The sequence below is a fragment of the Hippopotamus amphibius genome, chromosome 15 (assembly GCF_030028045.1).
Source record: "Hippopotamus amphibius kiboko isolate mHipAmp2 chromosome 15, mHipAmp2.hap2, whole genome shotgun sequence".
NCBI classification, from domain to species: domain Eukaryota; kingdom Metazoa; phylum Chordata; class Mammalia; order Artiodactyla; family Hippopotamidae; genus Hippopotamus; species Hippopotamus amphibius.
This window is the reverse complement of record NC_080200.1, coordinates 14221638-14235768: the sequence shown is the minus strand read 5'-3', so window position 1 is coordinate 14235768 and position 14131 is coordinate 14221638. Positions and strand designations below refer to the sequence as shown.

At 37.9% G+C, this 14131-nt stretch overlaps 1 protein-coding gene across 1 annotated transcript; it reads right to left on the bottom strand.

Moving 5' to 3' along the window:
• Positions 1 to 4261: 4261 nt before the first annotated feature.
• LOC130836263 (olfactory receptor 7A17-like) lies at positions 4262 to 11506 on the bottom strand. The gene is made up of 4 exons (XM_057708327.1): positions 10600 to 11506; positions 7382 to 7404; positions 6569 to 6584; positions 4262 to 4719 (listed from the first exon to the last, which is right to left on the bottom strand). Exons 1-4 carry the CDS (start codon positions 11504 to 11506, stop codon positions 4262 to 4264), a joined length of 1404 nt encoding a protein of 467 aa, XP_057564310.1.
• Between the last annotated feature and the right edge of the window lie 2625 nt (positions 11507 to 14131).

The window sequence follows — 14131 nt, the reverse complement described above, 5'->3', positions numbered from 1 at the left end:
AGAGGACAGGCAGCAGTGTGGGTGCTGAAGTGACCTCAGACTCAAGGGACCACACACATACTGCACTTTTATTCCTCCAGTTGCCTCATTACGTATCCACATCAGATGTCTGATTGAATTTTTATCCCATATTTATTCCCGTGTATTTGACCGTACTTGTTTTCATGTGGTCTAGTAGTGGATGAAGATGTCACTTCTCTCTTTTCTTATGTGACATCTTTGTTAATCTTGGGCTTTGAGTTTTGATCTCTTTTTGCCAAAACCATCAGTCATACTCCACTTCTGTTTCTGATTCTTGTCCCAGATGCAAAGTCCTCCCTACCATATACTCTATAAAAACCTACACATGTCACAAAACTTACTCCTTTCTCATTTGATTTATACCTGAGGATATTTTTGTCATACATGCATTTTTTTATTACATTTTTCTTTCTCCATGAAAATGTGAGATCCAAAGCATGGACCTCAGCTACTTTGTTCACTCTCATGGTTTCATAGTGGTATGCATTTACACAGAAACAAATACTTTAGAAAATGGAATTTACAAAATAAAAAGATCAGAAAGGGAAAAAACCAGATTAAATATATTGGATTCAAAACAATGTTATTAAACAAAATAAGGCAAGGTAATAAGATGAAGAAAAAATACAAAATAACAATAGTCACATTAAAACAGTTTTTAAATATAAATGAAATGGGTAAAAACCTAAAAAAAGAGACTAGAAAATACAATTTTAAAAAATAGTGCAGGAAGTGGTATCTAAGATTATAATTTCAACCTATGCAAACATAAATGGATTCAAATCTGCTTATGAAAAACATATAAGCAATCTTTAGTTGTATGCAAAAGCACGTATTCCACAAGATGGCAGCAAATAATTGCTGTTTTTTAAAACAGACCTACTCACGAAAGGCAAAAGATGGCAGAAAGGAAAAACACACGAAATAATATGGTAATACATATAACAGGTGCCCTAATACTACTACGAGTGCAGAAGAACTTTCTATGTTTAAAAAATCAATGGGAGAGTGGATAAAATATGGCTGACTGATAGATTTAAACACCCCCAAATTTATAAACTCTCACACAACCCAACAAATACATTATACAAGGTTTAACTGGTGAAAAGCAAACTTGCTTTAAAATTGCAATTCTTTGTTTGAAGGAAAGCAATAATAATAAAAGAAAGGAATAAACAGAGAATGGGGATAGAGAATCCAGCAGAGGGGAAGTGGTTGCAGCTTTGAGTAGTTTTGGATGAAATAGTGTCACAGAAATGGTGCTGACACATCTGTGTGGGGAGGGGAAGAGTGGGGAGTGTGAAGCTGCGTGTATCTCTATTTTCAATGTAGAAGACTTGGCAAGGTATTTAAAATACAGCTCACTCTCCCCTTCTTCCACATATTGGAGTGTAATTCCTGACCTTTTGTTGGGAAATAACAAAGCAAAAAAACCAAAAAACCAAAAAAACAAAACAAAAAAACAACCCCCCCAAAACCCTGGGAAGAATAAAAACTCTCTGACTCCAGTATATAAAGTGAAGAATATGCATAGACAATTTGCAAGGAAGTAAATGGCTAATAAACCCCCATATATATTCAGTTTCCTAGGTAATGAAATAATTGCAAAGTTAAACACTTTACTAGCTGCCTGTTTGCATATTAAACGCACTTTTTCCAGTGAATACTCAGTGTGAGAGAAGGTTCTGTGAAATGTGTGTCTCAACAACTGTAGTTTCCAGCAGTAGCTACTCCATTGACCTGGCTCTTCCTAATGAATACAGGATATGCTCAAATATACCCTATCTTAAAATTAAAAAAAAAAATGAATAGTGTCTTCATTTCATTGCAAATTCCTCCTCACATAGTAGTTTATTTTCCTACTCCCTAAATCTCTTTTGAAATGTTCAGATTTTACTGACACCACTCTGCCTCCAATTTCTTCTTCAATCTCATCCAGCTAGATCAGATTTTCATTCCCATCACTTAATTGTCAGTAATAATTCTTGTATTGCTGAATCTGGTAGATAATTCTCTTTTAACATATTAAATAAATTGATTATAAATCAGTCTTTTTTTAACTTTCTTTTTAAAATTTTTTATTGGAGTATAGTTGATTAACAGTGTTGTGTTAGTGTCAGGTATACAGCAAAGTAAATCAGGAAAATAAATAAATAAGTCAATCAAGCAAATAAACATGGAGATCTTTCAGCTCTGAGCAAGCTGTCTGGGTTTTCGGGTGACCTCAGGTAAATGTTGTTGGGTTTCATTCCCCCTGACTTTCTCCTGCAGTGTCTATTGGGGTCTCATACTCACCTGGATTGGTAGGCTGACAGGAAGGTCTCTATGTGAAAATCCAGTTCCTCCCAGGATGGTTGATGGTGGAGACTGAAGCTGTGTCTTGAGATGAGAAAGAAGGATGGAGTGAAGCATTGGTACCTAAGCAAGACTTAGGAATCCAAAAGCAAAAACCCCTCCCCTCCCCCCCAGCTCAAGGTTGAATGTGCTCAGATATTGCAGCAGTGGAGACATTTACAGCTCTGTATATTCACTATATCTGCTCATTAACACATTTTCCATCCTTGCTCCAACCTTGAGCATACTCCCCCATGGGAATTTATCTGGACAGAATGGAAATTTTCTGTGCGGGTTTGCTGTTCCCAAGAGACCAGATTTAGAAGTCAGGTGTATCCAATTCTTGTTACTACTCCAGGAACACTTCTGGCTTCCAGAGGTGCAACATTGAATCTTTTTAAAACCCTGAGTTAAATATTTCTCCAAAGCTAAGCCTGAGGAACCTGTCTTGAGTAGGTCCTTTGAGCCTTGAAAGCATTGACTTGTGGTGGGAACAGCTCCTGAAAGCTCCAGAAAATTACTCGTATTTATTCTTCAGTGAGGGAGTGAGCTGTGTTCCTCTGCAATAAAACCATGGTTAAAACAACCCTTAGCTTCATAATGCTTTTGACACATCAATCAGGAGTTTCATGCTTTTAACACAAGCAAAGAGCTGGCAATTAGTACTTTATTTATAACACAGTTGCTAAATAAAGATACATTGGGCTCTTTTAATACATCACAGGCTAAGCTTAGAATCTTAAATGTATGGTCCCATTCATTTTTTGCGAAAGTCCGGCCTATGAGGAATGTACAGTTATGAACCTCCTTCTAAATTTGCAGAATTGTGGTTCAGAAGGGTTAAGTGATTGGCCCAAAGATACGAACTGAGTAAGGAATGTGCTTTGTACAGAACACAAGATAATTTTAGTTCTCATGCTTTAGGCTAGGGGTTCTCAACTGGAGAAGATTTTGCCTCCAGAGGACACTTGGGAATATCTGGAGAAATATTTGACTTTTATATTTGGGGAACTGTTACTGGCATGTAGTGAGTTGAGGCCAGAGATGCAGACCAGAAAACTACAAGGCAGAGCACAGCCCCCACCACAAGGAGTTACCCAGCACGAGTGTCAATAGTTGTGAGATGGAGAAAAAACTATTCTAAACAAGCACTTCTCCCAACATCAGTGTATATATGAATCACTAGGGTATCTTGTTTAAATACAGATTCAAGTTTGGTAGAACTAGGGTGGCCTAGAGATTCTGCACTTGTAACAAACTCCCAGATGTTGTTGGTATTGTGGGTCCTATTGTGTGGACCACTCTTTCTCTATCTAGACTGTGATCCAAGCGTTAGAATCAGGTATGGGTATCTTTAGTCCCTTTCTATTAATAATCTTCCTTCCCACCATATGTCTGATGTAAGGTGGTCAGATATTAGATACAGTCATTCAGCTTCATGTACAGGTTTACAGGAGCCTCTTGAGTATCTCCCACTTGACAGGAAATAAATTTTTGGGCCTTTGTTTCCTTATCTATAAACTGGGGAAATTCCTCCTAAGCAGTTGGTGTGAAACGTTGGTAATAATGCAGAGCTCATAGGAAATTACCTGGCATGGAGCAGATGCTCAATTCACAGCAGCTATTATGACTGCGTCCAAGTTCTGCATTTACTAAGCTCCCTGGGACTCCAGAGAATCTCCTGGGGTAAGAAGGGAGTCCAACATTACCTGATCCTGGGAGACAGCGAGATGTGGTCTTGAAGATCTGCTCCCAGGGCCCCATGCAGGGAGCAGAGTCCTTGAGAGGCCACCATCCTACCTTTGTTCTATGCAGGGACCTAAACACTTGTCTCTCTCACGCTGGCTGCACATAGTTTCAGGAAGAATTTTTCTACTCTTTCAGCTATTTCACCGTGTTTCTATATCTACTTGGGAATATGTGCAAAGCTGCTGTTTCTTGGTGAATCACAGTTTCTTGTAACTCTTCTTACCTTCTGTGCTGGATGGCTGCATGTAACAGGCATGCGCCCTCTGCTGGTACCTGTACGTTCCAGCCGCCAAGGGCAGGAGGGCAGTGGTGGTGAGGCTGGTTGCACCAGACAGGGGCTACCCTCGCTTGGCCTCCTCCTCTGCCGGTGTTGCCTCATCCTCTTCCCTCCAGGACTATGGGTAGCTAGTGGCTGCCAAGTACTTCCACAGCTACCAGCAGCTGCAGATCGTGGCCCACTTTTCACAGATGAGCCCTGGCCTTGCTCTGTACTGGATGAGCCAGCTTTGGGGAAGTGGCCCTCCAGGTGAACCTGTGCCGCTGCGTCTGGGTGCAGTGTTCGCTGGGGCGGTGCACGCTGCTCCAAAAGGCTGGAAAGCCCAGCACCTCGACCGGCTCCATAAAAATTAAAGAATACAGTGAAATAAAATAAATAATGGCTGGAAGTTCTAACAATGTGGAAAGTTACAGATATGCAAGTACATGCATTTCAAAATACCCAAACGGATTCAACCCAAAGAGATCTTCACTGAGACATTTATTTAGTCAACTCTCAAAAATAAAAGGGAAAGATAATTTTGAAAGAAGTAAGAGAAAAAAAATCTCATGAAATAAAAGGGAATCCCAATAATTCTATCAGCAGATTTCTCAGCAGAATCCTTGCTGGCCAGGAGAGTGTGGCATGATATAGTCAAAATGCTCAATAAAAAATATGTCAATTGAGATTACTTTAGCCAGCAAAGTTGTACTTCAGAAATGAAGAAAAAATTTTCCCAAAAAACAAAAGCTGAGGGAATTCATCACCACTAGACCTGCCTTCCTCCAAATGCTAAGAACGTTCTTCAAGCTACAATGAAAGGACCCAAATTAGTAACATGAAACATATGATAGTTAAATATCACTGGTGAAGATAAATATATAGTGAAATTAAAAAAAATTGACATTGTAATTGTAGTATGTAAATCATATGTTGAATTCTAGTGTCGTGGTTAAAAAACAAAAGTGTTAAGAATAAGAATAGTTACAATATTTTGTTAATAGAACAATAACATAAAAATTTTGAATTGAATCACATTCCCTAAAATGTAGGGGACAAATAAATGTGTAGAGCCATTTATGTATTTGAAATTCTCAGCCTAAAATGGGCTTCCATAAGTACTATATGTATTTTGAAAGCCTTAGAGCAATCCAAAAGCAAAAACATAGTACATTCACCAAAGTATAGAAAAAGCAATAAAAACATACTAGTGCCAACAATATCACCACTTCACCAAGGAAGACAGAAAGAGGCCAAGAAAGTAACAAAGGAACTATAAAACAGTAAGGAAACAATTCACAGAGTGGTAACAGAAGGTACTTACCTATTGATAATTACACTACATAAAAATGGTTTAAATTATACAATAATACACAGAGTTACTGAATGTATTTTTTAAAAGATTTAACAATATTGCCTAAAAGAGATTCATTTCAGCTTTAGAGAAATATATACACTGACAGTGAATGGATGGAGAAAGACATTCCATGAAAATAGAAACTAAAAGAAATCAGGGGTAACTGTAATTACATCAGACAAAATACAGTAAAAGTGAGAAGCTTTAACAAGAGACAAAGAAGGATATTCTGTATTGCAAAGGAGGCAATTAATCAAAAGTGTATAAAATTGTAAATACACATACAGACGTTAGAGCATTTAAACAGTTATTAACAGATCTGAAGGCAGAAACAGAGATAATGCAATAATAGTGGAGGATTCAGTACCCCACCTTCAACATTGGATAGATCATGTAGATACAAAATTAATGAGGGAAATAATTAACTTGAACTAATAAACTTTAGATGAAATGAACCTAACAAGTGTGTCCAAAACATTCTATCCAAAGGCAGCAGAATAATTTCTTCACAAGTGCACACAAATCACTGTCCAAAAGGGTTATATGTTGGGTCAAAAAACAAGTCTTAACACAATTAAGAGGACTGAAAATATATCAAGCAGTTTTTCCAACTGCAATGGTTCTAACTGGAGAAAAAGCTAAAAATTCAAGAGTAAGTGGAAAGTTTTAAAAACTACTTAATAACCAGTGAGTCAGCAAAGAATTCAAATGGGAAATAACTTGTAACAAGCCAAAATGAAAATACAATATACCAAAACTTTGAAACACAGCAAAATCAGTTTAAGAGGGAAGTTTATAGCTATAAATGACTAAATTAAGGTAAAAGAAAGATCTCAAGTAAACAGCCTAACTTTCCACATCAAGGAACTATAAAAAGAGAAAACTAAACCTAAAGATAACAGAATGAAGGAAATAAGTATTAGAGCATAAAGACATAGCCAAAGCAATCTTGAGAAGGAAAGATGGAGTTGGTGGAATTAGGCTTCCTGACTTCAAACTATACCACAAGGCCACAGTGATCCAGACAGTATGGTACTGGCACAAAAATAGAAAGGACGATCAATGGAACAGAATAGAGAACTCAGAGGTAAACCCAAGCACATATGGGCACCTTATCTTTTTGTTTTTAAATTTATTTATTTATTTATTTAATTTATTTATTGGCTGTGTTGGGTCTTCGTTGCTGCACACGGGCTTTCTCTAGTTGCTGTGAGTGGGGGCTACTCTTCATTGTGGTGCGCAGGCTCCTCATTGTAGTGTCTTCTCTTGTGGAGCACAGGCTTTAGGCACGTGGGCTTCAATAGTTGTGGCACATGGGCTCAATAGTTGTGGCTCACGGGCTCTAGAGCACAGGTTCAGTAGTTGTGGCATATGGGCTTAGTTGCTCCATGGCATGTGGAATCTTCCTAGGGCAGGGTTCGAACCCATGTCCCCTGCATTGGCAGGCAGATTCTTTACCACTGTGCCACCTAGGAAGTCCGGCACCTTATCTTTGACAAAGGAGGCAAGAATATACAATGGAAAAAAAACAGTCTCTTCAATAAGTGGTGCTGGGAAAATTGGACAGCTACATGTAAAAGAATGAAATTAGAACACTGCCTAACACCATACAAAAAAATAAACTCAAAATGGATTAAAGAGCTAAATGTAAGGCCAGACACTATAAAACTCCTAGAGGAAAACATAGGCAGAACAGTCCAGGACATACATCAAAGCAAGATCCTTTTTGACCCAGCTCCTAGAATAATGAAAATAAAATCAAAAATAAACAAATGGGACCTAATGCAGCTTAAAAGCTTTTGCACAGCAAAAGAAACCATAACCAAGACAAGAAGACAGCCCTCAGAATGGGAGAAAATAATTCCCAACAAAGCAATGGACAAAGGATTAGTCTCCAAAATATACAAGCAGCTCATGCAGCTTAATACCAAAAAAGCAAATAACCCAATCCCCAAAGGGAGGGAGACCTAAATAGATATTCTCCAAAGAAGATGTACAGATGGCCAACAAACACATGAAAAGATGCTCAACATCACTAATCATTAGAGAAATGCAAGTCAAAGCAACAATGAGGTATCACCTCAGACTGGTCAGAACGGCCATCATCAAAAAATCTAGAAACAATAAATGTTGGAGAGGCTGTAGAGAAAAGGGAACCCTCCTGCACTGTTGTTGGGAATGTAAGTTGGTACAGCCACTATGGAAATCAGTTTGGAGGTTCCTTAAAAAACTAAAAATAGAACTACCATATGATCAAGTAATCCCACTACTGGGCATATATACCCAGAGAAAACCATAATCCAACAAAGAAACATGTACCATAATGTTCATTGCAGCATTATTTACAATAGCCAGGACATGGAAGCAATCTAAATGCCCATCAACAGATGAATGGATAAAGAAGATGTGGCATATATATATACAATGGTGTATTACTCAGCCATGAAAAGGAATGAAATGGAGCTATATGTAATGAGGTGGCGAGACCTAGAGTCTGTCATACAGAGTGAAGTAAGCCAGAAAGAGAAAAACAAATATTGTATGCTAACTCACATATACGGAATCTAAAAAAAAAAAAAAAAAAATGGTAGTGATGAACCCAGTGACAGGGCAAGAATAAGGATGCAGATGCAGAGAATGGAATGGAGGACACAGGGTTGGGAGGGTGGGGTCGAAGGGGAAGCTAGGACAAAGTGAGAGAGTAGCATAGACAGATGTACACTACAACTGTAAAATAGATAGCTAGTGGGAAGTTGCTGTAAAACAAAGGGAGTTCAACTCGATGATGGGTGATGCCTTAGAGGGCCAGGACAGGGAGAGCGGGATGGAGTCGCAAGAGGTGGGTATATGGGGATATATGTATAAATACAGCTGATTCACTTTGGTGTACCTCAAAAGCTTGTACAAGAGTGTAAAGCAATTATATGCCAATAAAGAGCTTAAAAAAAAGACAAAATAGAAACTATAAAGATGATTAAAAAAATCAATGAAACTAACAGGTTGTTTTTGAGAAGATAAAATTGACAAACTTTTAGTTAGACTAAGGATTAAAGAGTAATGACTAAAAAGAGTTTAAGTGAAAGAGAAGACATAACAACTGATACCACAGAAGCACAAAGAATCATAAGAGACTTCCACGAGCAAGTTAGGTAACTAGAAGCAATGAATAAATACCTAGAAACATACAAATTACCAAGAATGAATCATGAAGAAATAGAATATTTGAATACACCGATAACAAGTAAGGAATCAGTATTAAAAATCGCCTGTGAATGAAAAATCCTGTACCAGATGGCTCCCCTGTTGAATTATACCAACCCTTCTCAAAATCTTCTAAAAATTTGATGAGGAGGTAAAACTTTCAAACTCACTTGACAAAGTCAACATTACTCTGACACTTAAGCCAAGTAAAAATATTGCAAGGAAATAAAATTATAGGACAATATCCCTTGTAAACATAGACGCAAAGTGCTCAAAAAAAAAAAATGCCAGGAAACAATCCAAGAGCACAATATAAATATTATACATTGAAGGCAAGTGAGATTTTCCCCTGAGATTCAGGGATGTTTCAACATATACAAATCAATAAAAGTAATACACCACATTAACAGAATGAAGAACAAAAAGGAACTCGAGGTTTAGGAGGGGGCGGGGGGTGAAGGGGAAGCTGAGACGAGGCGAGAGAGTAGCACAGACATATATATACTACCAACTGTAAAATAGATAGCCAGTGGGAAGTTGTTATATAACAAAGGGTGTTCAACTCGAGGATGGAAGATGCCTTAGAGGACTGGGAGGGGGAGGATAGGGGGGCCTCGAGGGAGGGTGGGGGTGGGGAGTCGAGAGAGGGAGGGAATACGGGGATATGTGTATAAAAACAGATGATTGAACTTGGTGTACCCCCCAAAAAATAATAAATAAATTAAAAAAATTATATGATAATCTCCACATATTGAGAAAAATCATTTGACAAAATTAAGCATCCTTTTATGATTAAAAAGCTTTCAACAAAATGGTTTTAGAAAAATATACCTCGACATTCTTTCATAATAAAGGTTTTATATGACAACCCCACTCGTAACATCAAACTCAAAGATGAAAAGTTCAAAGCCTTCCCCCTAAGCAGACAGCCAAGAATGCCCTCTCTTGCCAGTTCTATACAAGATAGTACTGGAAGATTTCTCCAGAGAAAATTAGGCAGGAAAATGAGTAAAAGGCATCCAATTCAGAAAGAAATAGTAACATTAGCTGTATTAGTAGATGACATGATCTCATATACAGAAAATCCTAAAGACTCAATTAAAAAAGGATTAGAACTATAAATCAAATAAAGTTTCCCAGTATAAAATCAACATATGAAAATAAGTTGCATTTCTATACAGTAGCAATAATCTATCAGAAATAAAAAAAATAAGAAAACAATCTCACTTACAATAACATCCGAAAGTATAAAACACCTAGCAATAAATTTTACCAAGGAGCTGAAAGACACATACACTAAAATCTGAAAGATATTGATGAGAGAAATTGAAGAAGAGAAATAAATGAAAAGGTATAAGATTTGGAAGACTTAATATTATTAAAATGTTCATACTACCCAAAGCATTCTACAGAGTCAATGCAATCTCTATCAACATTTCAAAGACTTTGTTCACAATAGGGCTCAAGAAAGTGAGTTACTTAAATTGTGCAGAGGAATTGAATTCAGATAAATGGAAATTCCAGGAAATAAATAGAAGGACGAGTTCTCCTTCCCAAATCTGACCAAAGAATAGCAATTTCTGGCTCCATTTATTTGAGCCCTGCAATCACGGGTACTTCTTCAGCTACTTCTTCAGCCCCAGAACAGTTGGTCCTTTTACAGCTGCCATCCCAATGAATCTTTTCAGAGTCCTCTTTATGTCTTTGTTCCTCAGACTGTAGATGAAGGGGTTCAGCGTGGGTGTGACCACAGTGTACATCACTGAAGCGATTGCACTTGAGTGTGAGCTGTGGGTAGCAGCAGAGCTAAGGTACACTCCTAGCATTGTACAATAAAATAAGGATACAACTGAGAGGTGAGATGCACAGGTGGAAAAAGCTTTATACTTCCCTTGAGCTGATGAGATGCCTCTTATAGAGGAAACTATCTTGGAATATGAGTAAAGAATCCCAATGAGGGAAACACCACCCAGCATCCCAGCTGCAAAATACATCACTATGTCATTAAGAAACGTGTCAGAACAGGCAAGTTGGACCACCTGATTAATTTCACAGAAAAAGTGGGGGATTTCCAATTCTGTACAGAAGGACAGTCTCAATACCATTGAGCTTTGTAACAAGGAATTCAGGGCACTCATCACCCAGGACACCAGAACCAGCAGTCCACAGAGCCAGGATTTCATGATGACTGTGTAGTGCAGGGGGTGGCAGATGGCCACAAATCGGTCATAGGCCATCACGGTCAAAAGGAACATGTCCAATACTGCGAAGAGTATGAAAAAATACATCTGGGCGATGCATCCTTCATAGGTTATTACTTTCCTCTGTGTCCTTATGTTCTGCAGCATCTTTGGGATGGTGGTGGAGGTGAAACAGATGTCTACAAAGGACAGGTTGGAGAGGAAGTAGTACATGGGTGTGTGGAGGTGGGCTTCAAGGCTGACAACCAGGATGATAAGTAGGTTTCCAAACAAGGTGGTCAGGTACATGGAAAGGAAAAGCCCAAATATGAGGGGCTGCAGTTCTTGTTCTTTTGATAATCCCAGAAGAAGGAATTCTGAAATTTGTGTATCATTCCCTGGTTCCATGTGGTGGATGTGACTACCAGGAAACAAAAATAACAAGACTAGTTTTCTCAGAAATTGGCATTGCAAACATTGTTATAATTCTACAATTTATATTTTGCATTTAAAATTAATATCCATAATTTTTGTATGGAAATTTCCCTTCAAGGGGTCCTCTGTGTTCTCTCTGAATGGGAATTCCTATCCCGTATGCAGGCTTTTCCTCATGTAATCATTTATTGTAAACTTTTAATGAGAACTTATGTCACATAGTTGGGGTATCTAAATTGAGGACTGACCATCATCTGGACAAGCAGTATACAGTGCTGAGATATAATAGTCCCTATAGTTCAATGATGAAGAAAGAATATAAGCAATAAAAATATAAAAATTATCAGATAATGACAGGTGCTGTAAAGCAAAAGAAACCACATATAAAGAAGAGACTTAATGGGTGTATCTTTTTTTGTGATAAGGATAAAAATTTCCTTGGTCCTGGCAAACTTTCAACCCCGGATATATTCCCATGATGCCCAGAAGGGTAAAGGAGCAAAAACTATTTTATCAAAAAGGAAAGGAATGATATATTGACATTATTATGATAGCTGTCCAACTGAACATCCTACTAGAAAAATGGGCAAGAGGAATAAATAAAATTAAAAAAAATTCACAAAGGAATATACACAAAGTACAGTGAAAGTGGAGGATTTAAAAAAGTTAGTTGGTAAAATACGTTTCTAAGTGATATCAAATGCAAAACTTTTGTCATTTGAAACCCTGGTTTTGAATTTTTGTTCTGCACATACTTGCTGTTTGATCTTGGAGAGCCACCAGAAACATTCTAAATGTTAATATCCTCACCCAAACAGTAGGAATCTATCCTCTGAGAGTGGTGGACAGATTTAGTCAATATATGTGAAAAGCTTAGCATGGTTCCTTCCTGTTAGTAAATGAAAGGTTACCTCTGACAATGAGATTTGACTGGCTTTCTTCTTACTTCCTCTCAAATATCTCCGTTGCTTTCCTACATCAAGGTCCCCAATTCCACAAACTTATTTCAGTTTCTTGTCATCATTTCCTTCTATCCAAGGCTGGCACCCCTGTAGCCAATGTTCACACTGACCCAGAGAAATCTTTCTATATTATAAAGCAGATTGTCCCGCTCCCTGACTTAACCATCTCCCAGTGACTCCCCACTAGAGCATGAACCCACAATTCCATAGCTTCAAACACTAGCCTTGATCTCCCTGACTGAACGACCAATTTCACCCTCGTGCTGCCCTCACCCACATCAATGTCATAAGCATTGAACTTGAGACACAGCTTCACTTGATGCCACAGGCTCAGACCTCAGAACCTATGTACACCTGCTTCCAGGGTCAACCGTGTGTCTATCTGGAATTTTTTCACGCATCCCTATCTTCAAAACTCCATCTTCTTTTTCAGACTGCCTAGATCATCTCCTTCATGAATCTTTTTTTTTAACATTCCCCCAGAAAAAGAACACTTTTTCTTGTAATAATTTAGATAGAAGGTTGTCATTGTATAATTTTTATTTAATTCCATATCTTTTATTCTCTGTTAGACTGTGAGTGTCCTGAGGCATGTGTCAATATCATACATACTCCTCAAACCCCAGACTTAGTTTAGTTGGGAACAGTAGCTAAATATATATATATTGCCTAAAGGAATTAAAGAATGTCTTCACAGAAATTGCTGTGGATGAGAGAACAAAAAGAAGCAGGGAAACATTAACGTAGGTATGGAAAACATGCTGAGCTATTGGGGGTCAGACTATGTGGTTTGTAAGAATAAAAGAGAACATAAATAAAATACAAAAGAAAATAACAGAGTGCATAGTACACAGTAAGGGTTTTTTGGTTCTCTTTGTTCAGATGTGTGTATGTGTGTGTGCACACGTGCATATGTGTCTAGTTCTTGCTTGCCTGTGCACACATGAGGATCACATGTAAAAGGTATGTAGACTGCTGGAACACATCAAAAAAGTTTCTTATACACTGCAGTAAACTCAAGAATAGTTTTACAGAAGGCTAGCTTCTGTGGAGGGAAAAGCAATATGAATGAGGAACTCAACAGAGAAGCCAGGCTGCAGAGAGAACAGGCAGCAGCGTGGGTGCTGACATGACCTCAGACTCCAGGGACCACATCCGGACTGCACTTTTATTCCTCCACCTGCCTCATCACAGTATCCGTACAAGGGTTCTGATTGAATTATTCCATATTTATTCCCGTGTATTTGACCACACTGTTTTATATGGTCCAAAGGCTGATGCTGGCCCTTTTCTCACTTATGTGTCATTTTCTTTTTTCTTTTTGGGATTTGGGTTTTGTTCTCTTCTTTTGAAAAACCCATTGGTCACACTCTAGTTCTCTTTTTTTAAACTTTACTCCTTTTATTTATTAAAAGATTAAATTTTGCATTGGAATATAGTTGATTTACAATATTGTGTTAGTTTCAGGTGTACAGCAAAATGAGTCAATTACACAGTCATATGTCCATTCTTTTTCAGACTCTTCTCATGTAAGTTCTACTTCTCTTTCTGATTCTTGTCTCATGTGAGAAGGCCTCCTTACAATATACCCTATAAAATCCTCTACATGTCACAAAACCTACCCATTCCTTCATTT

Bases quoted from the DNA above. Each gene is read 5' to 3' on its own strand.
- LOC130836263 (XM_057708327.1), bottom strand. From the start codon at position 11,506: ATGGAACCAGGGAATGATACACAAATTTCAGAATTCCTTCTTCTGGGA. The intron at 7,405-10,599 runs GATTCATTGGGA...GGACTGTTCTGC, and splicing joins CATAAAGAGGACTCTGAAAA to CTATGTTTTCCTCTAGGAGT.